This window comes from Falco peregrinus, chromosome 11, assembly GCF_023634155.1.
Source record: "Falco peregrinus isolate bFalPer1 chromosome 11, bFalPer1.pri, whole genome shotgun sequence".
NCBI lineage: Eukaryota > Metazoa > Chordata > Aves > Falconiformes > Falconidae > Falco > Falco peregrinus.
The window spans coordinates 29,382,743-29,410,691 of NC_073731.1; the positions used below are offsets into that span (position 1 = coordinate 29,382,743).

The following is a 27,949-nucleotide window of genomic DNA, read 5'->3' on the forward strand; positions in this document are numbered from 1 at the left end:
AGGGGACTACAGACAAGATGCATCCCCTGAAATGGGAAGAAAATTTCAGTGCAGCTGGGGAGATTTCTACTGTCATGGGACTAGGGGTCTGAGGATGACCTGGACATCTCAGGTATCTGCCGTTGCACCAGGAGCTATCAGAGACTTGTAAAGGGGCCCCCTTGCAGCTTGGCACCTATAATGTATACTGGCACGTACAGGGAGTTGCACATCCTCTGATAACCCCACTGCATAGCCTCTTGCCTAGGAGGTCCCAGTCACCCCTTGTCTGCTCCCCGAGTCGAGCCATGTAATCTTGTAGCCCCAGTGCTTCCAAACTGCATCTCTTACTTTGTAAGTAAATATATATATGCGCACATCTCTTACTTCTAAGTATGTACAGAAATATATTCTTTTCCTTTTTACAGTTACAAATTACATTTACACACAGGTTTTTATCTTTTTGGTATCTGCAAGCTTCTTAGGGAACATGAGCTTAAGACAGAAAACCTCTGAAAAAGACTTCCTTTTATTTTTTTATTATTTTTTAAAACACTATCTAAAGAAACACTGAATAACTACCTTCCATCCTACTCTTCAAACCAATGGCACTGCCATATCCACCTTTGCCACTCGTCACCTCTCCATCTGCTTCCTGGAGCACACCAAGCCTTCATCTGTCAGGTCCAAAATGCTCCAGAGATTCTGTGCCACGTGCTGAGTCTGGCTTTTGGCAAGCTCCTTCAGCTTGGAGCCCATCACTTTGTAAAGGGTCTTTGCAAGCCTGATGACCGCAGTCCCAATATTGCCGCCTCTGAGAGGCAGGGTCCTGTTTCCCAGGAAGAACCAGAGTGTGGGCAGGGCACAGCGATGGATGGCTTGGGGTTTCCAAGGATAAACAGATGACACAAGCACTGTTGGGCGAGAGACACAAGCTGTTTAACAACCTTAATGCAAACAAGTACCTTTACTTTTTGTTCCTAGAAGTCTTTTCTGGCTAGTATCAGCAAGCACAAAGAGCCCAATAACCCAGAAACAGGCAACGGTTGCTGGTCATCCCCTGAACAGAACAACCAACCTCTGAGGGCCTTAATTTCTCCAAATCAGAGGCTTTGTATCCATGATAGATTTAGCAAAGTGAATCATACCCATTTTGTAAATCATTTCACTATCTGCTTCTGCACTACAAGTGGCAAAAATGTCAAATGGCTGTTTATTTCCATTAAAAAGTTGTCTAAACCAGCTGCTGAAGAATTTGAAATGCAGCTTAGAGAGGTAATTGACAGATTTCTAATAAAAAGGACGATTGCTGTTTTGTGACCTTTGAAGAAAAATGCCAAAAGTCTAATGTGGCTGTTCCCTTTGTCCAGTGGCACACAGCAAATGGCAGTACTATACCACACTTCAAAACTCCAGCCCACAAAAGATGTGTGCTGCTTGACAGTTTTATTAGAAAGATCAGTGACTAACTGATGTCTTTGGCACAACGGTCTAATTTGAGCTGTATTCCCCTCATACTTGGTGGCTTCTAATGAACAGCTGTTTCAACCTTTAGGATGTCTTCCTAGGTAATTACCCAGACCCCATTGCCATGGCATTTGAGCATCTCACAATTTTAATGGCATTTACTCTCACAATGTTCCCTGAAATAGGGGAACAGAGAGAGAGAAAACCTTACATGGGGGGTGAAATTTAACCAAAACACACACATTCCCTCTCATTCCCTCTGAAGTCTGCTTTTAGCTCATTTTCTGAACTACACTAAATACAAACAAAAAATTACTACCCACGTGCTCCTTGCACGGCAGATTTTGCTGAGAGATCAAAATCTGAAATGCTCTGGAGACAGAGTTCTTATTTTCTGTTCAGTGGAAACATTATGCCGTAACCACTTACTATTCTGTAGTGGAAGGACCTTCATTTTCTCTACACTGTTAATCTAGCATCAGGCATCAACATTTAAACAGCTCCTGGAAGTACCTCACAACAATTCTGGTAAGCACAAGAAGGGTTATGGTACCCATTTTAAAATGAGAGTTAATTTGAGTTTAAATGCTATTAAATACAGTGGTCACTATGGAGCTTCAGAAGAGAAAGAGCTGTCTGTTCCCACTAAACCCCAGAGAGAACACCTGCTCTCTCTGAAGGAGTCCCAATTTACGTTCAAATGCTTTCTTTGAAAAAGAGATTAAAATGACTATAAAACTAAATTCTATGTTTATGGAGATTTACTTTATTCAGGTTATCTTTAAAGGCCCTTTTACGTTCGCTATGGCTAAACATGCCCTTTTGAGATTCATAATGAAGAAGCCAAGGGTATTAAACCTTGGAATAAAAGATGCTGGTATAATCAGCAGTGGATTTAGCCCTAACTAAAGCAAGGCTATAAATAGTCTTCTCTACTATATATTGAGATTATAATTTTTTTCCATTCCTTGGCTACTGCTGACATAGCAAGCTACTATTCTAAATCAATTATCAGCTGCATTTGCAGCGTGTCGGACACCACGGATCTAGAAATAGACTGTTTGCACACCCTGAAATGCCCCGAGTCCCATGGCATCTCTGCAATACAGGCAGGGAGCCTCAGTGGGCTGGGCTGAACTGCAGTCCTGCCTTGCACAGAGTCCTTGCCTGTAATATGTGTGTTGAGTTTCCCCGTACACTGTGAGCCCCTGGCTCCGCAGGATTCAGCCTCAAGTTTCTAACACGAAAACAAGAATCCCGTGATGGCAAAACAAGTGATCCTCAGAAATAGCACTTGCCACAATTCTTCGTGAAGGATGGTCATTCACTTTAGAAAAGGGACTTTCAAGAGACCTCCATGACCTTTACTGGACTGTCCTTCAAAGAGAGGAGCCAGCCAGGGTATTTTTAGCCCCTGTCTTTCCTAAAGGCGGGTCCTGAGATGCCCCAGTGAGAGCTCAGTGCTGGAGCCTGAGCACCATCCTCATCTCACGTGCTGCACACCTCTGCAGCAGCCAGGCAAACCCCTGCCAAATACGTCTGTTGTGTGTATTTTGCAGGAGAGACAAGCTCAGGACCTTCTGATGCTTGATGAGCTACTGCACTGCCTATTCCGAGGCATTCCCTCTAAACATTCCCTCTGAAGACTTCTTGACTTAGAAGTGGAGATTAGCCGAAGGAGGCAATACCTGAGAGAGATTCTGCGATGATCTGCAGAGCTTGGCCTCTGAGGAAACGCACTCGGCTGGCAAGTTCTTGCAGCAGCAATGAATTATCTGAAAGAGAAACATGTATTTCTGCTTACTCTTCTGAGGGTACAAGGAAAAAAAAATAGCAGGAGGGCAGAAGTAACTGCATTTTTTAAAATAAAAGTACATTTCTGCCAGTTTCTGAGTCCTTGTCTTCTTTTTCCTTCAGGCTTACTTGGAAGGATTCTAAATTCAGAAAAGAAAAGCTCTCATTTCACATTTGTAAATCCAAAGCTGACTGCTGTACAAGGAGCTGTGTTAAACATTTCACATCGGGGCCCTCAACATTTAAATTATGTGTAAGCAGGGAAAAGATTTTCTGTCTGGAGCTTCACAGAAGTGAGCTCCTCCCTCCGCTGAGGAAAAGGGTGAGAAGGCTCAAAAGTTCACACATCCATTCACACTTCAAGGATAAGCTGGTGTTAAGTCTTTAAGTTACCTGTTGGGATCTACGGACAAGACTCCAAGTTAATCTCACAAGAGAGAATTGCTGCTCATTTCTCAAAGTTACTCACTCTTGGGGGCTCTTGTAACATCTCTGAAATCAGATCTTGTCAGAGAGACTGGAAAACAAACTGATTTCCTAATACTTGACTGTCATACGTATTTCAGTTTTTCCTGTGCTGCCTGCTGTTGACTGGAGGTCTGGTTTTAATTTGTAAACTGTTGCCTGGATTGGTCTGCAAGCCTCCAGTCTTACAGCTTTGACAAGCCAAGCCAAGCTCTTCTTGGAGGCAGAATGCGCAGGGGATGCACTGTGATACCTCACAGTGTCACCAGAAGTGGCACCAATAAAGCAGGCAACCTACTTCTCTATGAAACACTACAGAGCCAAATCCCAAAGTGGTTTTAAGTAGCACTGTGCTGTTAAGTGCTCCTTTTTGCATGAGATATAAAAAGGAAGTCCCTAGTGACCTTCTTGCAAGCATGCAGTAAAGAACCGATCCTGCTATCCTAATTAAGCTGCTGCTTTGGTAATTACACTCTTCTCGTTCACCTTTTTAAACAGACACCTATTGCCTCACACTCCTGCAGCATTGGCAGACGCTGCTTCACACTTGCTGTTCCTCCCTAGGGAGTTACTTTACAGCTGATGCTTTGGAAAAAACACGGGAAAAAAAAACCAACTTCAAGATCTGGAGATCTTGAAGGAGTACAAAATGTTAGTTCATCATTAGTATCTACACAGATTTTCAGGGGAAGACTTGGGTTTTGCTTGGTTGAGGGGGAACTGTTAGCTTGCTTGGGTTTTAGGAAACTGAGTCTATAGGCACCATTCATCCTTCAATTTAAGGGTTTCAAATGCCCTGTGCATTTTGAAACAGCAAAGCTCAAGTCAGTAACAGATTTATGCAACAATTACTTTAGCAGCCTTGAGAGACCTAAAGACAGAGGAGCTTTTAATGGCTGTTAGAGAAAACAAGGCAGCAGGCTGTTCAATACTTATTAACTTAGCTTTCATTCTCTGTACTACAAATTGGCTAAACCTGTTGGCCACAGGACTGACAGCCCAGCACCTGCAATATGAGCAAAAGAAGCATCTGCTTCTCCATGCTTTCATTTTCACTGTGGTCCCCTCTTTGCCACCTTAACACCTACAGGGGAAATTCCTCTTCCCTTCTTGCAGGGGGCTGGTTCCTCTGGGAGTTACTTGGGCTACTGGCTGGACTCCATGCCCTGGCATCAGGCAGTGGCCATCTGAAGGGCATTTCTTTCATGACAGAGGACAGGGTAGGACAGGTGTCAGGGGAGAGCAAGATGTATGTCTTGGTCTCATTGCAGTTGGGCTTGACTTGATGATTCGTCCCCATCTACAAGGTGGTTCCCTTGAGTAAGGTTAGGGTCACTGGTCACAGCTAATGAATGTGTGTGGCCTCCAGCTGGGGATGTCCAAGCCAATGTCAGGGTTAAGCTAAATAAATTATTCAGGCATTATTGGAAGCAAATTGTTGGTAGGTAAAATTCTGGTCTCTGGGATGGGAGCTTTTTTGTTTTGCTTTGTTTTTACACCAAGTGATCAAGCAATTTTCTAACCAGCTTGCATTCCTGCATAGATCGTTAAAGGTGACAAAGGAGGAAGTCTCACCTAAAATTCAAAAGATGAGGCACGTCAACAAAGAGTCTCGGAGCAATAGCTGGGCTCTTAGCCATGAAACTCGGTGGAGCAATGGGGCAAGATACTGCACTCCCTTACTCTAAGCTAGGAGCAAAGCACAATCCTTTAGAGTTCTGGGGGGCGGGGGTGTGTTTGTCATTTGCCACCTGATTTTAAATTGTAAAGGCAGACAATTTTAAAGCACATGAGAAGGTTTCACTCATGCATTTTTCCAGCAGAGCCTTCCTTCCCCCACTAAAGCCCCAGGTGTTGAATTCTGAAATATTTGTGATTCAGTTGCCTGTTTGAATTCTTACTAATGTCCATAAAAATGAGCAGAACCAAAAATATATATTCCACCTTGTTTGCTTGAACTGTCTTTGGGGTAAAGTCAGTGTGATGAGAGACAAATGTGCCTTGCTCTTGTTCAGACTTCTGCCAGCCTGGAAAATTTACAGTGATGCCTCAGAACTAGTGAGAGGGAAATGACAGAAAGCTCCATACAAAATCCTGAAGGGATCTGTCTGCCGCATCCTCTGTTAGCAGGATTCTGCAAGTTTTCCCAACCTTCTCCCAGGCACCACAAAAAATGGGTAAGAGCCAAGAGCAGCACAGGTCTCACACCCTTCCCTGCAGTTCATGATCTGGAAGAACCCTATACTTGGGACACAGAAAGGCAGCAGGTCAGCAAATCCACTGAGTTTGCAAAGCAGCTGATATGGAGAAAGTTGCTAATTCTCCTTTAAGACCTGCCTTTTCAACACTAAGGTTTTCAGGCATATTCACCCAGTGCTGCATTTTCACAGCTGACAATAAATCTGTGTGGCAAGGGAATTTACAGCAGACCTTGGCTGTGTAGTTATGGGCTATAGCAATCTTGCCCCATGCAGAACAACATCTGGGGCAAGACATCATTTCCAGCTGGATTTATACCTGTTTGCTCTAAAGAAATGAACTTGGCAAATCACAAATTCCCTTTTAAAAAAAGAAGACCCAGATGAAAGGTGGAAAACAGACAGGATCGGCTAATGCCTGTAATGTAGAGCCTTCTAGGAAGCTGCTCTGCAGAAGCTCCGATGGGGCAGTGTCCCTTTGTGCCAACAGCAAAGCAATTCATTTGGGAACTCAAATTCAGCCCAAACAACCTCCAAAAATTCCTTTGTCCCTGAACTGGAGCAAAGGTGTCCTCCAGGATTTCTTGTGCAGCTCCTTCTGTACCAAAGTAGACAAGAGCCAGCGGCTCCTGGCACTTTGCAGAAATGCTGGTACCCATTCAAGCCTGTCTGGGAGCTGGTGCATAAGGACTGCACCACCACAGCTTCTGGTTACCCAGCTCAGCAGTTACAGTCAGCAGGAATTCAGGTCCTTTTGATATATAGCACAAATGACACAAGTGATCTGCAAACCTGTCATCAACCATAGAACCCAAACACCTTTACGTGGGACCTGCTTTCCCAACGTAGACAGAAATCAGTGTAAAAAAACTCCTGGTGAACACTTTTACTGATGGCATTCATCTTTCCAAAACCAAACTCCTTGTATGCATAAATATGTACACACCAGCCCTCATCTCACATTTCAACACAAGTCAGAGTTGGAGTGAACAGCAGGTGGAGAGCCTGAGGGACCAGAAACTTCTGGTCACAGCTGCACCAGTGACAGTGGTAACACAAGTATTGCCAGTGTGCTGCTGAATCTACACCAGAAGAATAAGAGGGAAATTCAGGCCTGGATTCATTTGACCAAACTTTAAACACTTCACTGAGGTTTCAGTGGGCAGATGCAAACACCTGCAACAAGCTACCCAGAGCAGCCTGAGCCTCCCTCCCTTACGCAAAATTGTGCAAAAAGAAAACCAGGCAATAGCAACATGTCTCCACTATATCCTTGCAGGTGGATCCTCCAGGGGATCCAGCTGCCTAAAATAAAGTGCACAAGAATAACCCAAGAGTCACAGAGAACAACACTTGCTACAGACTTGGGTCTGGTTGTCAACTGTGGCCCCTGGCTGCTACCAACCCTACGAGCCCCTTCTTCGCTTAGAGTGCCACACAGTCCAGTGGCCTGTGCTTGTACTCATTGTCATGAATCATTACCATCAACCATAAAACTGAGGTGAGAGAAAAAACATCTCTGTGTAATCCCACTCTGCTTTACTCCCATCCTTTTATTGCTGCTTTTCTGACTGCCCTATTTTTGGTTACTGCCTCCAAATTAAGAGAGATTGAAACCTGTGGCAGGTGAGGGGAAGCAGGGAGCTAACTTCAGGAGAGTGTCTCCATATGCTTTTAAGAAACACATGCTACCCACATGCATACAATCAGTTTCTAGAGCAGATCACAAGGGAATAATTCCAAATACACTAACCAAAAAGTAGCTGTTAAAAGCTGTTTTGATGAACTGTAAAGGCACCAGCATTGACTTCTGTACTATTACCCATGAAGGAACATGCTACTGTATTTGCCAGTCCAAACACATTTTGGGCAGCGATAACAGATGGGCTGGGCGTGCACTCTGCAGGGCAGGTGCTCCCAACCAAAACGAGCCTGAGGATCCCTGAGAGGTGGAGCATGACCCTGGTAGGCAGCAGAAGACATGCTGCACAACCTGCAGTGGGCCATATGGTCCAGGACACAGGGCAGACTGGGACCTCACCCTCTTCCTACTGCAGATACACATTTAACATCAATAGACATACCTGCAGCCCCATGCTCGAGCAGCCAGAAAAGAGGACGGTAAGAGGATCCTTACCCTTCTGGAAGAAGGGAGCTGAGGCATTTCGAGCCCCACACACACGGAGCCTCCCAGCCTGACTATGGAACAAGCATTTCATCCTTCATCTGCTCTCCACTATAATCTTTCATAACACAGCATCTTATTAAATACAAGATCACAATCTTTGCATTCAAAAGGACATCTTCATTTCAGCTTTACATGGATAAACTACTACACAAAACTGCAAAATGAGTAACTGAGCTCAAAGCTTCTCATATTGGGGTCAGAGAGGGCCAGGCATGCCTGTCAGGAGAGCTGCCACTGCCAGAACGTAGAAAAAAGGCCAGCGAGAACAAAGACCCTCCACCACTCTTCCCACCGTGTGTTTCACCATTTGCCTTAGTGGCTGAAAACTGAATGCACATTTTAGAAATCCAATTCAATAAAAACAAAACGCATGCAGTTTCCTAGGAGGAAGGAGGAAAATCAGCCATAATAGATGCTAGTCACTTCCCTCATGCTCTTCCGGCAGGAATTTCAAATAATGCCTATTATGTCATCTCTATGGAATTAAAAAACACGTGAACCAAGTGATAAACAGCATCCATTTGGCTGCACGTCACAACACGATACAACAGAACGGGATAGGAAGAATGCAGACAGGACTTCATAAACCTCTTGCAGCAGCCAGATATTTCTACAGACAACCACAGGTATCAACAGACTCAGTGTCCACTTGACTCCCAAGACGGAGAAGTTGCAGTTGAGGATAGTCAATGTCAGAAGTCAGCCTTACCCAGGTAAGCAATGGATGCTTCCAGAGCTTTCACAGCTGCAGAATAAATCCCCATGTGCTTTGAGTTCAGGTTGTCGGTGACTGCTGCTACCAGAGCGACCAGCACTGCATATAAGGCACCTTTGAGCACGGGTGTCATCAAAGCCAGTGCCTCCAGCGCCCGCTGGCTTACTTTCTTGTTGCAATCCTGAAGTCTCAGGACAAAAACATCAAATATCTGTTCAGAAAACAAACAACACAAAAGCTGGATTAAAATGTCCTTGTTTCAAGAAGGGATGTAGAACGTAACAAATTAATGTAATCCTTTCTGTCAGGTCAGCACTTGCTAGCACAACTTCACTGTTTTCCTGTGGACTGCTCGCTGTAGTGGTTGCACAACCTCATGCTGGGTGAAAAGTTTTTCATATTTTCTTAAGCAGTTTGGATGGGGACAGGATAGTTCATATGGTGTTTCTGTTTACCTATAAATCATTACATTAATCCTATTTTAATAACACCAAATAGTATCTTTGGTATAGAGGTATGAAAACAGGTATTTACGATGCTCATTCTTCCATAAAGTTGTCTCAGGTACCGAGGGTAGTTTTGATTTTGCCAAAACAGTGGCTGGATGAGATCCAAGTTTTGTTGTATCTGTCTCAGAACCTGCATCTGAAGAAGTGCAGGGCTCTGATGAACTCGTCAGTATCCAGAGCATTTGTCTAGCAAACAGGTAGACTTCTGAAGTTTACTGTGCTGTGCAGTTCTCATTAGAGCAGGTTCAGTCCCTTGACAGCCACATTATCAGGCACTGTTTTCTGGAAAAGGGGAAAAAAAGCAGTTGCTTGGAGGAGAAAGAACAGAAGATCTATCTTTAGTCATTTTCCTCCTCTTTCCAAAGAGAAAAAGGGACTCCCAGGAAGGATGAGAGAAGTCTTTCCCAATCAGGAAAGGGATGAGGATGGAAGTGAACAAGCAGAGCTGTAACTGCGCAAGACAAGATAAAGTTTACAAAGGGATCTTAAAAAAGAAAAAAAAATAATATTTTTTTAAATCAACTCAGCTTGATACTTCTCTCCCCCATCCCAACCCATTTTTTTTCTAGAGAACAATTGCCAAGCTTTCAGTGCCTGGGTTTCCTTTATTTCAACCTAACCGGTAGTAGGAGACAGCAGAAGCTACAGGAACATTCTGTCATCATCTCGTGAACAGGACTAAGAGGCACCTGCCAGAGAAATATATCTGGACTGAAATCACTTGTCCTGAAGCCTGGAGCTGAATTACATTATTCTGGGTAAGAAGGGACCAGCCTGTTCCAAACAACCAGTATGTAGCTAGTTGATAGTGTAGCCAAGACACACTAGGTTAACTTTACTGCTACAGGCTTGGGAAGGGAGCTAAGAGGAAAAGCGCAATAGAGATGCCCTACATACTTGGACAATGTTAGTGGAGATGAGCCGGGGGCTGCTTCTGCAGTGATCCAGGAGGAGCTCCACTCCCTCCATTCGTCTCTGAAACTCGTTGGCTGTCAGGAGCTTGTAAAGCTCACTAAGCTGTTCAACTTCTTCCACAGTCCGAAGTGGCCGGCAGTGTTCTGTCCGACGGGGTAACATGCGTCCATCAGAGCCAGATCTCAAATGGGAAAATAAAAAGAAGGTTAGACCTTTTGGTGATAATATCTTCAGTTAATTGTGAGGAAAACATCTCAAAGATATTTCCTTATTATGTGATACTTCAGCTAGATCCTGATCTGAAAAGCAACTTGGATCTCATGACAATCCTTGTAAGAGACAATCTGCAAGTAATGTTATCACTAGGACTTATTCAGGAAAACCAAGGCAATGAGGATAGGATTCATCTCATTTGTCTTCAGATGTCTTCCCAGGTACCCATCCAGCATCCCTTCCTGGGGAAAAATAGGCACTACTTCCAAGTTGAATTGCCTCATCTTACGGGAGGTGTCTGTATTATAAGGAAATCAATTACTCTGGGGAAGTGTCTCTACAACAGGTATGGGAATCTGGATAAATAGCATAGATGCATCTGAACAGATGAATCCGACCCAGAGAGATTAAGGGGCATATCTGAAAGGATTCAGAGGATCAGTAATGTTGGGAATGGAGACAGTGGGTTGTTTTATTATAAAACTATTCCCTACACAGTAACAGAGGCAAAACCAGAAGCCAGATACCCCACCACTACACTCCCATTATTGCTTCCCTGGGGACTGGATCCACAGTTTAACACACCCAACAGGAACAATTCACTTGGATCAACTCTCTCTGCTATGAGCATGGGAAGAGCCTACCCATGCTAATGAGGTGTGTGGTCACCCGCCACCACTGAGCACAACAGAGCTAAAGAAATCCACTTTGTTATCAGAGGAGGACAAGTACAAGTAGCTCTTCTGCTGGCAGGGGGAGACAGCAAGGACCAAATTCCTCTCTTGAATGCTGATTGCAGCAGAAGTGAAAAAACCATGCTGCCCGTCAGCCAACCATTAATGGCTCTGAATGACATGAATAGCTACAGAAAAAGTCCACAGTGAGACATCTGTTGACGAGAACTGCTCAGGAACTATCTTCCTGGTACTCTCTGAGGGTCAGAAAGCCATGATTCAGCCAGGCCAAACTACTTGCATGAAAAGTATTATTTTGGGGAATGGCATCTTGGTCCTAGACTGGGACTTCTTGTCAAACCACCCATCTAAAAAAGACTCCACTCAGTAAGAATACTGTGATTGAAACTACTTGGCCCAACCGAAACAGCAGAGACACGACCCTCTCACCACCTCTGCAACACTGTCCTCACCGCTGCACAGGATTTTGTGAGCTGCAGCTGGTGGGTGTCTCTTCCTCTCTCTCTGTTTTTGTGGAAAACCCTCCAGAGAAGTTGTGTTCAGCCTAATGCAGAAGTAGACATTTTTTGTCAGTGAAGATCTGTGGGGTAAGGCAACAATCTCTGGCACAGCCCGCCTCCATCAGGAAGATTTTACTGTGGAAGAGACATGTAAAGCTTGTCATGTGCTCTGTCAGATATAACAGAAGTGCTCACTACCTTCCATCAGAATGTAGCTCGTCCTGGGGCAACATCAAGCCACTGTTCCTAGCCTTCCCAGAGCTCTTGACAGATAGAGGTTCACATTTATGGTCTTCAATACCCTATGTATATATATTAAAAAAAATAATGAATCTTTCGAAGATAAAATGGGAAATTACTTTCCAAATATCCTCTCCATCCCTCTGGGGCTGGGGGGGGGTGTGGGGTGGGGTGCGGGGGGTGTGCGGTGCGGGGAGTGAGCAGGTGGCTACATGGTGCTTGGCTGCCGGCCGGGGTTAAACCACACACACTCACTCTCCCTATTCCTGCACAAAGGCACATTTCTTTCTAGAAAGTAAACGTTGAGGATTGAAAAAAAACCAAAGGGATGATTTTCCACTGGATGCTGAATTCACAAAGCTGCTTCCAGCTCCACAGTGCATGACAGCAGGGCAGTACTCCCAGAATACAGACAATATTTGTACCAATTATGATTGTGTTGTGCATCTTTTGTATATTTGGAAATTTTCTTGGCACTACAACTTCTTTCTCCTATTGCAAAGACTATTATCTTCAGTATAATCTTCAGAAGCACTATTCTCACTTCCTTGCTTTACTGGGGGCAGGGGCGGGGGGCAGGTAGTGGGGTTTTCTATACCTTGAAGGTAAAAACATTTTCTCCCATTTCCCTATCCTGTTTGTGGCTGACATTCAAAATACACCCACTTTATTTCTAACAATACTAATTCTTTCACTGCACTTAAACAGGCTGAGGATCAACAGTTCATTCCCAGGAGCCTGATTAATCTCATCTTAGCAACCTCAGTAGTTACATAAATGAGACATTCCTCCTAGCAAGCACTTACTTTCTGCTTAATTTTCGCCATAATATCTGCCAAGCCATTTGAGGGGACAGACTGTTTCAGATACTTATCAAACTTGCGATGACTACTCAATATACTCAGCATCTTCAGTGCATAACATCTAACAGAGGAAAGAGAGAAATGAATACAGCTGATTACTCTTTTCTCCCTTGTGATTAAGCAAAGGAAAAGCGTTAAGAGAATAAGCTGATATGTTAAACTCTTCATGTGCAATACCTTCATGAGAAGTTACTACCTATTCAGCACGGAGAGCTGCTTACCTCCACTTGTCATCACTGCACAATGCTGCCAGCTGAACACAAGAGGCAAGAGGAAAACACAGGGCAACAGGAAAATACAATTTCACTCTACAGTTGTGAGTATGTTTCTGTGGGATCAAAGGATCCTGTGGGACGAGCGAAGCACATCTGCTTTGCTGTCGAGGCTCATTTGCAGTGTCTTGCTGCCATTGCACAGTTTGCCTTTCTTTACCTGGCAAAGAAGCTAGGACAAATCATCCCATGCTTACTCTTTATTATTCTATACTACGTGTATGCACACAGGCAGCTCATGTGTTCTTGGCATCTATTAATGGGAATCTAAAGGAATAATCAAAGTAAGGGGGTTTGGTTTGGTTTTGCTACTATGAAACCACAGCTATCTTCAAGAGGAAATCTGGAGGTCATTCAGCCACAGACAACATTATACAACTCCAATTATACAATGGGAAGAAAAAATTTTGACTATTGTAGGCAACTAAATCTGCAGAAGAGGTTTAGAAAGACTGAATGCATTGGTTAAAGACAGCTGGATTTTTTCTAGGACAGTATTAACCTTATCAGAAATAAATGCTTGGGATCCTTCAGTGATGAACAGTGGCCAACTCTTTGCCAATGCATTGCACACATAAGACGAAACAAAACTGTTGGACTGACTAATCTGAGCTCAGTTGATCTCAATAAAGACTCATTCAAGTCACAGGAATTTGGCAATGATTATTGTTGCTGGATAACCTCATGTTACCCAGAACAGTCATTTTCCCAGACATTACCCACACTGTGAAGTCACTTTCTTAAATATTTACTTTATCTTCCACTCTTTTGTGCTTTTATTATTTACATTCAAACATCAAACAGTTTTCATATTTTAGGAAGTAAAATGAAGACCATCACCTTGTGTCCTGATGACAGTCCTGAGCAAGCTGCACCAGCACGCTCACCAGCAGGCTGGCATTGACACGTGTGCTTTTCATGACCTTCTTGGCTCTGAGTTGCTCCACCACAGTCAGTAGGTGTTTGGTTGCACACTTCCGCACCAGGACGTTGCGGTGCCTGGAAACAAGAGAACAAACACTGGGGCAGAGGGAAAAGGAGGGCCAGAAGCACAGGCCTTGGTCATGGCATGCTCCCTGTCATTGCCGGGGGAAGGAGGCCGGTGTTCTCACTGCAATTTTAGCCACCTGTAGAAGATTCTGTCCTCAGATAAAAACAAATTTCACATTGTACAGAGAGACTGCCTGCAAGGAAGAGGGTAAAATTCAGTCTCCCTGGACTATCAGATGCACAATTCCCTTCCCTACTCTGATGGAAGACAAATCATGCTGACTTGTCAGAGTATTCCCACTACACAGACACGGCTGCAGCAGGATTGAGCTTTATTCTACCCATTTATCTCCAAGTCTGCAGACCTAGAAAAAAAAATGGGGGGGAAAACCCTGTGGGCCATGCAGCTGCAGAAAATCTAGTAATGCAGCCAACTTGTTCTTTGAGCCTTGACAAGAGCTATGTTTGAATGATTTACCCTTTTCAAAAGCTGAGGAAAAGACAGCAGTTGTTCTAGCTAGATTTCTAGAAAGTGCCTGTTTGAAACTATCAGGCACAGCACGGATGTTTGAAGGCAGCGTTTGCTTCAGCTGTCCCGTGGGAGTCAGCCTGTGCAAGTGCCTGTAAAGTGACTCAGCATCTCAAGGCTAACATGCAGCGCCAAACTGGAGTAGAAAGTGGAGCTCTAAGGACATGACAGACACGACAGGCCCCTCTTGGCTGGAGCTGCACCTGCTGTGCAGGCTGTGCCACAGCCAGCAGCTTCTCCCCCATGTGCTCCCTGCCCCAGCAATTAGCCTCCTTATTTCTCAAGTGAATGGCATTATGATGATGCATGTTTTTTCCCAGCGCCTCTGTGGTCAGCGTGGTGAAATATCAAAGGGCACTCACTGCTGGAATTGCCATTGTCCCTCTTCCCACAAAGCCACAAGGCTATATCACCACCCTGTGCAGGGACTTTCACTTCCCCATCATTCACCATGCCTAGACAGTGTTGACAGACTGTGAGAACAAATGCGCTGGAGTCGGGCAGAAGTAGATGGTAAGACGAAGGCAGCGAGGGTCCTTGTTTCGAATCTAAACCCAAATACCTAGTCACAGAGTACACAGAAGATGCAGGAGAAAGGACCTTCCCCTCCCATCATTCCCCTTCTGCCACCCCTTCCTTCCTCCTGCCCACACAATTTAAGGTGAAAGATACCACCAAGAGAAGAACAACGTACTGGATTCCACTAGCCATGAGAGCAGTCATTGCTCGTGGAGGAGTCACGCTCCCCACCATGATCTCCAGGGATGTGTCAGTTGCTTTCTGAATGAATTCGTTGGAGTGCCCCATCCTCTGGAGCAAGACCTGAGCAACCCCATCCACCTCGTGGTCCATGCACTCTTTCATGGTTCTGAAGAGCTCTCCAAGCGTCCTGATTGCCGAGCCAGACACCTTCGAGCGGGGGTTGTTCACCTGGAGAAGTCATGAGGGGAAATGTAAGAATCACCTTGTAAAGAAAATCAGTTCCCCTAGACAAATGTCCCAGGAAACAGCAAGATGGAACACAAGAGCAGAAGACCACAAGCAGAGAAACACACTTACTCTGATACCAACTTCTTTGGCCTCAGGCCTGCTTATGCAATACAATTTTAATGAGACTGCAGGCCTAAAACATATTGGTTCACCTAGAATAAAATGTGCTGCTTAGCCCATAATGTACACTGCGTTGATTTTAGGCCCTTTCACTGAAAAAAAAAAAAATTAAATCTGGGGCTGTTTTTAAAGTATAAAGGCACAATTCATAAAGACAAGATAGAGGAAAAATAATACCTTCCTCCTGTCCAAAAGTGCAGCACTGGCAGTTTGAGGACTCAACCAGGAAACAAAAGATGTGGGCTCAAGCCTACAGACTAATTCGCAGCAGGGACTTGAGTCCATCTGCAGCTCTGTCTACTCAGGAGAACCCTAGCTGTTGAGCTCAAGGCACTCAAGCAGCCTGGAAATCACGTGCAGTTACAGCTGCAATCAGTGGGGTTTTACAGCATTCAGTGCTGCTCTGGAGTGATCCCTGCTTCCAAAAGGCTCTCCCACAATGGTAAGGAAGAAGCACCTCAGAGTCCTGCACTTCATTTGGAAGACACTTTGAAGGACAGACCAGTGGTTCTTTCTGCCAGATTTAGTTGTGCCTGTTCATAAAAATTCATGGCGTAAATGCTAGAAGTGCTTGTGAAAGCGAAATCTGGGACTAGAGTGAAACGAAAAATGAAAGCTGTCTCTGCACAAGTGTGTACAACAGAGAGGAGGAAATCTCCTCAGAAATATGAAAGTGATATAAAAACTAGATGAGCTAAGCTGAAAGGGCTTCTTCACCTAACCCCAATCTCAGAGGGGGAGAATCTGAGCATATCTAAACAGAAAGGTTGGAAGAGTCCAACAACACAAGGGGCATTCAGGCCTCCAATGTCATGAAGTGTTGGCGAGGAGGACTGACCTTCATGGAAACGAGCTAACTTGTACTGTCATCTGCAAGCAAAGGAAAATGAAATCTGTTTGGCAATTGTGTACAAGGCAGCTGGTTCAGGCCATAGGCAAATGCCAATTTGGAAATATAGCCACAGATACTATTAAGGAGCTTAGGTTGAGACCTCTCTGCTAACTGAGAGATGAAATAGTGGAGATGTGCACGACTGCCCTGCAAACTCTATGGCACGGCCGCTCCAAGTACCCAGTGGCTGCAGTGCAAAATTCCACCATGCATGGAGGCAACAAATCAATGGAAAGGGCAAATTGCCAAAAAGCGCACAGAAATGAAGACGACAACATCATCGGAAAATGCTAGAAAATAAATTCCTGCAGTCAATCCTCCAGGATGCTGAGGAGGAAGAGAAAGTGGAAGGAAACTGGGAGGCAAAAGCTGCAGTGTTTAATTACAGCTTGGCAGAGATTTGGGCTGTGGGAAATCACCTGATTAGTGTCTGTTTCTGCATGTGTATATTGCACTGTAATGACACCTAGGCTCAAAGAGGAGAGAGGCCGATGCCCTACATACCAGTAAATGTAACTATAGGTACAGACCAATCATATAGATAGGTGACACAGCTATTAGAAAGATGAGGTCTAAAAACAGTAATGAAGGCAGACGCTGAGCACACCTGTAGATGAACAAGCACATATCTACTCTACACCCCATGTAGTAGCAGCGAGGTAGGTGGGACACAATTAAACATGGTGTTCTTACTTCTTTGGTAACTGCCAAGGAAACATCATGAAGTCTACAAAGAAGGACTTCCGAGTGGTAGGCAGCCAGGCATCTGACATTGAAGAGTCCCTTTGTCTTCTGCTCCCTGAAAGGCAATTACCAAAAAGATTGATTTTTCTCACCACCCAAGAACTAGGCAGCAACCTCTGAAGTTACCAGGGTCTCAGCTCAAACAAACAAAGGGAGGTGCTTCTCATACAACATTTAATTAAATCATGGAACTCGTTGCCAGGCGGTTAAAAGCATACAGAAATCCAAAAGGCAAATAGGTAGTTTCAGAGTGGATGGGTTAATTTTCAGCCATTAAAGAAAACAGCCTTTCTGAAATCCCTGGCACACGAAGTCCCTATGTCACTACTCCTCGAAGCTGGGAGACTGTGCCATGTTTCTGTTTGTTGCACCCTCCCTGTAACCAGTCCCTGAGATAGAGTCCCAGCTGGTTGTTACTGGTGCATTTTCTCTCTTTGCTCTCCCCAGAGGGCAGTTCAGGAGTGAAAGTCTGCACTGTCACTCGATAGCTGAGTTTGCACTCTGCAATCCAGTTGTGCCGCCCACCCCCCCCAAAAAAGCAGCGTGTCCTAAAAGGTTCTACACCTAGGCAAGAACAGCTAAACCACGAGATTTTCCAGAGAATCACTACTTAAAAATAACACCCACAACATCAACGTGTTATTGAAAGTAGTAAACCTCCACCTCTTCCAGCACTTTCTTTATGAAAGACCTGAGCTACACGAAGGCACAGGATGCAGTCACTGGTTCACCAGGGCTGCAGGGCAGGACTAGGAGCCCATCCCCTCTTGGGGTTCCCGACCATCACCCAGACCCCCCACACCTGCAGAAGCTCTCTGCATCTCAGAGAGCACCAAACAGGAACGGGGAAGAGAAAGAGGAGAGGGGCAAAACAACATGATCACACAAGGAGATGCATCATGGAAGAATTTTCATGGTTGCCCCTGTGTGAATGGAGCCCTAGTGAGTGTATGCTGGTCCTGAAATCAAAAAGACAACCAATATCACCTGAAATTTGTAAAGTCTCCTCCTGCCTGTGTCTAATTTCAGGACACACTGTGATTATCAACAAAGTACCTCAGGCCCATATTCAGCAGTGAGAAGGAAAAAGGTGAATTCTTAAAATGCAACATTCCTAAAGGATTTTTTTTCTTTTTCCTTGTCTTCTGCCATGAGCCCTTCAGGAGAAATGACAGGCTGAGCCATTCTGCACCACGTCTCAGTCCATTTCTCAGAAACAGGAACTCCCCGAAGGCATTCCTGGGACTCTCATGCGGGAGGTCACACAGAGACCCTGTGGCCTGCTGCTGCTGCTGCCAGAAGTGGGACCAGAGACAAATCCTTAGACAGTCCCACCTGGGCCAGTGACCCAAGGCCACCCAGTCTCTGAACTCAAGACCACTGTTGTCCTGCTTCTGGCTACAGCCAGCACATCATCTTGTTCCACAACCTTCTCTCTTCCCTGAAGATTTTGTTTGCAGCTACATGGAGCAGAAGGCAAATCTAGGGAACAGCACGGATCTGCTGTGGCTGTAGCACTGTTATGGACCAAGGCAAATAGAAGGCTGCTCTCATCTTTATGCTGTGATTGCTTTGGAGTGGTTTCACTAGTTCCCTTCAGACATCTGGGCTGTCTGGGCTCAGAGGCACTAGAAAAGAAATGTTTCTAGCCTACCTTTACACTGAGAGGAAGAAAGAGTGAACAGAGGGCTTTCTTACCAGTCATTGCTGCCGAGCCATGTGAGCGCGTTGAGCAGCTCCTGCTGTGGGTGAGGGAAGGCTCTGGCTTCCTGGGTGTCCTCCCACTCTGGCTCCTCTCCCCTCTCTGGGATGCCTGCAGCAATGACCAGCAGTGAGTTTGCTGTAAGGAGAGGGTCAGGCACCAGCATCGCATACCCGCGGGCAAGGCACCCCACCACCGAGCAGAGTGCAACCCAATCTCCCAGTCAAAACTACCTAGGGGTGCAAAGTGGCATTGGTTCAGAGACTCCCCTGCTCTCTGGCGCACTGCTTTCCCCAGCACCCAGCCATCTCCCAGTCACCCCTAGCTGGGCACCAGCTCTTTGTGTAAATCTGAAATTTGCGCACACAGAGCCAGCTCCCAGGTCCATGTAGGTACCACAGCCAGCTTGCAGATTCATAGTGCTGCAGAGCTCACACTCACTGGGAGCCAGTGCCACCCAGCAGAACTTGCTACTCCAGGAGTAAGCTCCTGAGATGTGCACATACCTCCCTGTATCACCTCCCTGTTACCTGCAGCACTGGGGGCAGTGGCACCCCGTAACTTTCGAGGAAAGATCTCCAGTTGCCCCACAGTGGGCACCAAGCCTGAACAACCACGTCCTGCTGGGCTGGGGCAAATCCCCAAGGACCAACCACCAGGGAACAGCGATACCTGGCCCTCTACATCTGACAGTGCCTCTGGTTCCATTTACTTCAAATATTCTAGACAGAAGGCAGCTGAGTGCCCATATATTTTAGCATACTATTGGGAAAGTAGTAGTCTGTTGGGGTTTTGCCATTTTCCAAGTGTTATGAATATTTACCATTTCAGAGGTACCGTACCACTGGCTGTATTTTGAAGATGCTGAGGTGAAATTGGTTTGTCATCAAATGTGCTTGTTTGCAAACCATGCAATGCCTAAGCTTTATCTTGTGGAAAAATGCAATTTCTAGTCTAGAGAAGAGTGACAAACAAGCCTTCCAAATGTGAACTGAGAATAAAAATATGTAAATACAGATGCAAACTGCTGGCAAACACACTCTCTTGATGATAAATACACAAGGTACAAGAAAATTCAGATGATAAATGCATTTGTTATGAAACCTATTTGTCATCAAAAGCACCGTAGGTCAAAAATGTCATGTCTTGCACGCAAAAGCTCATTCTCTAAAGCGTTAATGAAAACACCTGATCTGTCTAAAAGTGCTGAGTACACTTCACAGATACTGCACAGAATCTAGACAAACTGCTATGGTCTCTGTAGGGTTTGTATGCTATCTTGCATGTTCTACAAAGTATGGAGGATGGAGGAACTGTAGAATCAAAAATCAGATGGGGACTAATTGGGATGTCACTGATGTCACTGTCACTGCACAAGTATGTAGATATACACATCTCTATTGAATATGAATGGAGAGCCATATCAGGCTAGTTCTGGTCAGTTTTGGAAATTGGAGTAGCGTCACTAGAAAAGAGCATTCAAAGTATCATTCCTAGCCCACTTTTCCTTAACTCACGCTATTCAGGATTGTAAACCAAGGTAGGCTGCCAACAAAGGAGAGACGAGAATCACTATGGAGTCACTACCTGCTGTGTATTTACTGCAGGTAGCAAGCAGCCTGGGAGTACCAGGCAGTGTCTCCTGTATGTCATCTGCTATGCAGAGCCACTGTATTTGGGTGGATAAGAACTTGCAGGTGCGACAGCACGGTTGTACCAAGTCACTAATTTCCATGCAGAGACAACCCTTGCTGCAATAACAGAAACGCTGTCTGCCGAGGTGGAGAGCCGCACAGGCAGAGGGCCAGGATGGTGAGTTGGCTAATTGATCATTGTGGGACACATACGTGCACGGTGAGCACACCCTGCCAGACTGCACCAGAGCTCAGCCCTGCAGTTACAGCTGCCTCCTTGCACCAGTGTTGTATTTTGGACTGTCAGTCTGGACAAGAGCTAGAGCTTAAGGCTTTACCACTAAAGGTAGTGGTAAAGCTCAGCTCAGCTTTCCTGTGGAGCTGTAAGCACCACCTGGTCCAGTACCACTAAGCTGGAATGGATCCAAAGCAGGCTTGCTCTCAATCCTCAGGACAGTCTTTGAACCCAACATCTTACCTGGGTTGAGCAATGAGCTGGTTTGTGCTCCTTGTGCAAGGAAAGAGCTGGTGTGGGAGCTGCAGCAGAGCAGACTCACCTGAGGATTTGCGCGGAAGCCTGCCGTTCTGACCGATGACGGGGATGCTGGGCAATGACAGCCTCTCAACACGCTGCCTCAAGGCAGTACCAGCGCGCTCTCTGCCTGCTTGGCTTATGCTGGGGAAAATGGTATCTGTCCCAATGTCAGGCAGTGGGTCAAAGCCTGCAGAGACTGAAAACAGATGAGCAGATCTGTTTGACAAAGAAGAGCTGAGACATGGAGATTGCCCTTGCCAAAAAGATTCTTGTCTGTTCCTATCCATTCTGCTTTTAGTCAACGTCTTCTCTTTCCCAGTTACGGAAAGAACTCCTGTTTTTTCATACCTATGTGCCTTTGTAAATGTAAGAATCAACATTTCCTCCTCTGCATTGGAATATTTTAGAGGGCATTTAAAGAAAAGCTTAGGATTGCTAAAAAGTTCTAAAAACCGGAATTGTGTTCTTGAAGCTAGAGAATTCATTTTCCCCAAGACGTTTCATTCTATCTAAATTGTAGGAGATCAGGCCATTTTTGTGGCAGCCTGACTAAAGGCTGATTTTCGTAATGGGAATAGCACAGCGCAGCTCACTCTGAAATACTCTCCAACAGATCTGGTAAAACTCGGAGAACTAATCGTTCCTTACATGGCTTCACAGATGATAAAATCATGTGATAGCCAAGCAGTAAAAAAGGAATAATTTTTTTAAATCAGGGTTTTTTCCCTGTGGAATGGTCAGGTCAGTAGTAAAAGAGAGAGGTGGTTTAACAATACACCTCGTTTCTAGCTTAGAATGGATTCAGCAATAGTGTCACCTTACTTACTCAGCAATACTTCTCCCTAGTTGCCTTCAGCATCCTAGCTGCGTATCAGCAATAAAAGAATCATTCCTATGGGGCATGCCCATTATTTGGCAGAACAAACACTGTGCTGAGGGCTCAGTGGATCTTATGCCTATTTCTGCATCAGCAAAATTATTTGTTAAATTCTCATGTCTCCTATCGCTACAAACCCACAGATGGCAAAGGGACAGCAATGGTGTCATTGAGGTTTTCCAGTTAAAAGTACTGGCTGACACGGACACTGCATTTTGTCCTGTGCAACTCAGTGATAATGCAAGGCAAGGAGGGGGAAGAAGCCAGTAGGCATTTCCTATCCCAAGCTCAGTTTGCAATACTGACACATATGCAAATAGAGCAGGGGAAGAAACCTGTAATCATAAACCTAGCATATGTGGTTTGAAGTAAATGAGTTGCGCAAATGAAACCTCAGTTCATTACTCGACATTTAATTTCAGCTTGTGCTCTAAAAGGACAAAAAGCTCTGATCCTGCATAGGCTGGATACTTTTTAAAGTCTCTTTCTCTGTAAATGGAGAATTCACAAGGACTTACTATCACATAAGGTTTCACTATTTCTCACAGTGCAAAAACAGGCAGTGTTGATGAATCTACCTCAGACCTCAAAGGATTTAGTTCAGAAACTGCTCCAAGGGAAGGTTTTTTTCCTTAAAGCGTAGGAGGAAGGAGTAGCAACATTTCTCATGTCATGTGAAATACCTGATTTTTCTCTAATCTTCATGACGTGAGAGAGCATGCAGGGAGACAAAAGGTATGAGCATGATGTAGAGGAATCTTTTCTTTTCCTGCTTTGCATTTCCAGGGCCCTAAGGTACCCCTCCAGCTCTTGCCATTCATAACTCCATGCTGCCATTCATAACTCCATGCTGGAGTCACTTTCACTGAATCACCGGAGCACATGTCCCAGTGACTGGGCTCTGGGGCAGCCCTCCGAGCACATCAAGGAACTGAAAAAATGTTACAGGATGGTTTTTAACCACACTTTCACAATGCCACCCATGGATCAGGATTCCTCTGGTCATTTTAGGACAGCCATACCCTATACCTGCCTGCAGATGTATGGGTCTTCTCTTCACTTCTTCTGCCTGATCTTGCCCTTAATTAAGAAAATGGAGGAGAAAAGAATATATGAGAAGACAGAAGGAGAAGTAGGGGGTAGCATTAAAGGAGGCAAACTTTCTTAGTATGGTCTTTCTGATGAAGGAGGAAATGCAATCCATAAACACGATAACATGCAAAGCTGATTAATTGCCATTAAACTTTCAGTTGCTGAGTCACATAGAGCTCATCAAGCTCCAGCTAAAATGCAGGAGTTAGCCTTCAATTTGGGCCTCGACTATCCAGTTCTGCTGTCTTTCATTTTGGAGCTAAGTGGCTCTCGCCGTTACATACATCCTTTCTGAATCAGCAAGAGATGTCAAGTCTGTACTGAGGGCAGCCAACTTTATGCTGCTTCAGAAGTCTAACTTTGCCTGGCCATGCCTAAAACTGATGACAGGATCTTGTTGCACATGGTAATACCACTGCTGTCTCCTGAAAACACTGTTACACCTCCCTGCTCTTTCCAGAAGAAAAAATGTTTGTCCAACTCAACTGGTAGGTAAGTATATTCAGTATGCACTTTAAAAGCCATGCTGAAGCTTTTAAATTGGAAGTATATTTCTGTGACTCCTTATTTATTGTTCTAACTAGGATCAGGTTGACAGCTAGATTTCCCCATGCATATCCAAGCCAATATCTATCAGTTACAGCTCTGTAACTGTCCTCTAGCACCTTGCCCCCTTTGATCTTAAAACCATAGGTAAATATTAAACATCTATAGGACTTTACATCTATAAACTGAGATTTGCCTGGGCTCTCTTTTCACAGTGAAGGCCCAGACACAGAGAAGTTACAACTGACAGTTACAGAAGTGGCACCTGAATTTGCAGATAGCTATACGATAGCCAATGTTTGCCCTAACATACTCTTGCAGGTACAAAAATTGGCAGTCAAACATCACACACAAAGCCAGATGCTGTATTCCAATCCATGCAATACAGCTCCCACATGGCCCCACAAAGATTACAGAACAAATCAGTATCAGAGTCCAACAGAAGACCCGCTTTTAAGGTCCTCTTAAGTCCTACCTCCTCCTCCCCGCCACCACCCCTGCTCTTAGCGTGTATGAAGCTGGTTTTGACACTGTGCTGGATCATCATAGATACACAAAATGCTGAATGCACACAAATTTTCACAAATATATTGGAGAGCTGACTGTGGAAAATAACCTTCCAAGGCAGGAAGCACAAGGTGAATGGCATGCTGGAGAACCAGACACCTTGGCTTACCTCATCTCCCAGGCCTCTTGGAAATCCAGGTGCTGAGAGCTTGGGAGACACAATGCAGTGCTGTCAGGAGCCCCATCAGATGGTCTCACAGACTTGGGGATAGGAGGAAACAAAGCCATTCCCAGTGACTTCTTCCCGTTCCCACCACTGCAATGCAAAGGCAGCAGCAAAGCCTGGAAATAGTAGAACGCAGTGCTCACTAGAACTCAGTAGAAGAATTCAGCAGAAGTGCTCAGAAATAGTAAAATGCTTGAGCATCCAACCTACCACCTTTGATGCCCCAGGAAGTTTAGCCATGCTCTTAGCTAGGGCTTGCCAGGAAAAGTCAAACTGGTGGAGCAGCTTAGCCTATGAGGGGCAATCAAAAGGGAAGCGGTGAGGGAAAGACCATGTCCCATGCTGTTGCCAGCTCTCTCCCTCGCTCACCTCTCTGGCAGCAGCTGCATTCCCACCTGGCATCTGCCTGCTTGGCAGAAGGACATTCTGGGATGCCGCTGCCCTCAGCCTTTTGGAATGGGTTTAGATCACTATCCTCTCACTACCCCTACCAGCCAGTACTGAACTTCAGCCAAGTCCCCACAGAGTCATTTTGCATGCTCCCAAAACCTACTTTTCTCAAGTCCATGATTTTTTTCTGCCTTTGCCCTTCCTACAGTCCCCCCATCAGCCTTTCAGCCCGGATCCTACCATGGTCTCTGGATGCTCGGTGCTCTCCAGCTCCCACACAATTCATCATCTCAGGCCTACTGTCATTTATCAAGTTCAGCAGAGCTCCCTACCCTGCTGCTCTGTGTAAGGTCTCTCTGCCTGCTGAAACTACTTCAGGCTCCTCGTGCCATGGCTAGGAAGGAGGATAGAGAGCCTGGGGGTAGATGTACAGCCTTCCTTAGTATCCCATCATTCTTGTCACAGCTGAAGAGCCAAATCAGGACCTGTTCAAACTCCAGGGAAACCAATAGAGTTAATGTCAAGGATACATTTGGTCTGGGATCTGCAAGACTGAAGTCAAGTATACTAGCCCTTTCTTTATCCTGTTTACAAAACTTAGTCATCTGCCTTCTGCCCACCACAGCAAAATCAAAACAACTGCAGCTTCTGTCCCTCCTGCAAAGGCAACCAAGCGGATGGGCTCTGGACTTCATGCCCCACAGCCAGAATTGCCAGTTCCTGTCACTTACCCCTGGGCAGACCCATGGGAGAAGACGAAGCTGCACAAAAGCTGCTGAACTCTAGAAATGTTATTAGAGTTACCTGTGCGGAAGAACATGGCTGTAGAACTCAAAAGCTGAGACAACCCAGATATGAGTTTGCAAGACTGCCTTTTTCCATCTAAAAATCCACCTTTTCCATCTAAACCAGAGCCGATATAAAAAGCCATCAAGATACCAGTATTTGCTGTCAGCAACAGTAACCACAATGTACAGATGGTTCACAGATACATCTATTTTACTAACTGTAGAAGGATATGCTTGACCAGATTAGGCACATTCTGTTGCTCTGACCGGTTGCTGCTGTTTTCTCAATCATAAAACACAGCAGGAGCCACTGGAGAGCAAACCATTTAAAGACCTCTTTTCCTATTGATATATGCTGAGGACATGAAGTCTGCCATACATGCGTTGCAGACAGCCTGAAGTGCAACACTGTTCACATCCCTCTTTCTGGGACCCTGGGTTAAGACTTGGTGAGAAACATGGCAGAAACCACTTCTGTCCTCAGTGCTGGTGTCATGCTCACTAGCCTGGTTGACCCAGACATCCAGGGGAGAGATGGCCCTTGAGGATGGAGGTTCCTCATCTCATTTAGAGAACCTCCCGTTCTCTAAACTCATCTGCTGCTTCTTCTGGGCTGTCAATATGGACTGAAAAAATGGATAACCCATTTGAATGAGGCATTCAAGGGTTTTTTAATCATTCAGAAGATCAGTTTGTTTTTATTTTTTGTAAAACTAGCACCAGTTTAATTCTGATCAGCATTAAGCTAGCAAGCCAGGAGAGAGAGACTGAAGACCACACTAGTAAGAGGGGAAAAAAAGATTCCCACTTCTGGACCTGGCTTCTGTGAAGACTACCAGTAATGACCAACATGGTGCCGGTATTTCTGGAAAGCAGAAAGACATCTCAGCAAGCAGCAGACCTTGCCAGTGTTTCTACAGCACTACCCCATCCTCAAGGCCAGATCTTATGGGCAAGCAGAGGAAGAACTGGGAATTTACCAACAGCGAGACCACACATTGAGAGCAAGGATAGAAACAGGACTTGCACCTCATTACCATGTCCAATTTATGGCCAGTTGGGCCACAGTCCCTGTTCTGGCTGTCAGTAATAGTGATTTGGCTACTGTTGATAACAGAAAAAGCATAATAAATTAATGATAGAAAAATGTGATGCCATGCACACCACTGGAGGAGGGCAGCATCATCTGCAGCTCTCCACCAGCCACCTATTCTGACACAGAGCCAGGGCTGACCTCCAAGAACCATGTATCCCTGAAATTGGTTTTGGTTTTTTTTCATTTGGCTGAGGCCACCATCGCATATTGAACCCCTTTCTGTGCTCACCTTCTTCTTCAGTGCTCCAGCTGCTGCCATAAAACTGCAAGTTCGAATTAGTGCTTCCGCCTCGCAGAACTGTGTATCTGGGTTTGAATCTGGGAACACTCCCACAGTAGACAGCAAATGGAGGGTGGTACTTCACTTTAAAATAAAGGCAGTATAAATGACTCAAATTCACAGCACTTGATACGAAGAAACAGACATCTCTTCTCCACAGAAGACTAACACATCAGTAGTGCACGCCAGTCTGCAACAGCCTGACTGACACGGTGTTGTGCCTGCTGAAGTGCTTCCATTCCAGCACTGTGACAGCGGAACATTCTACCAATCAGCATGTTGTTTTCTAATTGCCTGACCATGACTACAAGCTAGGCAACCCACAATGGTCTCTACAATTTGGTAAGGTGTAGTCAGTAGATGCTTTCCAAAGGTAGTTTTAAAGTTCTTTGTTTCCGTAAATCCCACTCAGTTCTGGGTTGGGTTTTGCTGGTTTTTTTTTTAATTTCTCTTCACGACAAAGGAAGTACTAAGACACAAACAATTAATCACCAGGTGTCATAACTAAAAGAAGGTTCACACTCTGCATTAGATGTTCCACATATTCAGTGCTTCATTCTGCTTCACTGTTAAAGGGGTTTCTTCTCTGCTTTCTTTACTGCAGAGACACCCAACACCAACATAGACATGGCCAGCCTCGAAAAAATTGTGATCTTGGCTGTTCCTGAAAATTCAAAATGATATACAGTGTGTTTCCCTGCCCCTTATCCCAGCCAAGATCTTCCCCATTACCCAGCCTCTAAGGCTGGGCTCTCTCTTGTACAGCATTAAGAACAGTTGCTGCACTTGTCAGCATCTCCAGGGTCTCGTGACCAGTGCTTTGAATGCAGCTTTTGTACACGCTCTGCCTCCCTGAGCCGAACAGCAATCCTGGGTACCAGCATTGCTGCTGCAGGCGAACATGCTGCAGGAACAGGATTGTAACAAGCCCTGGCTGAAGAAGTCCCCAGCCTGCTGCAGCCCCCTTTACCTGCTGCAAAGTCATCTTGCATTGCCAT

General features: G+C 45.2%; 1 protein-coding gene across 1 annotated transcript; it reads right to left on the reverse strand.

The window, feature by feature from the left end:
• Positions 1–615: 615 nt before the first annotated feature.
• TOGARAM2 (TOG array regulator of axonemal microtubules 2) lies at positions 616–27,949 on the reverse strand. The gene is made up of 16 exons (XM_055816478.1): positions 27,922–27,949; positions 26,901–27,035; positions 25,519–25,591; positions 24,341–24,487; positions 23,056–23,106; positions 21,172–21,365; positions 18,977–19,118; positions 17,228–17,333; positions 15,227–15,462; positions 13,854–14,012; positions 12,685–12,802; positions 11,837–11,940; positions 10,213–10,411; positions 8,801–9,017; positions 3,135–3,221; positions 616–893 (listed from the first exon to the last, which is right to left on the reverse strand). Exons 1-16 carry the CDS (start codon positions 27,947–27,949, stop codon positions 616–618), a joined length of 2,274 nt encoding a protein of 757 aa, XP_055672453.1.

Excerpts from the sequence above, each read along its gene's own strand:
- TOGARAM2 (XM_055816478.1), bottom strand. The coding sequence starts at position 27,949 with ATGGCAATGCAAGATGACTTTGCAGCAG. Across the intron at positions 27,036-27,921 it reads GCAAGATGACTTTGCAGCAG|TGAAGTACCACCCTCCATTT; the intron begins GTAAAGGGGGCT and ends TTTATTTTAAAG. Across the intron at positions 24,488-25,518 it reads TCCCATGGGTCTGCCCAGGG|TGGTGGGAACGGGAAGAAGT; the intron begins GTAAGTGACAGG and ends TTTGCATTGCAG.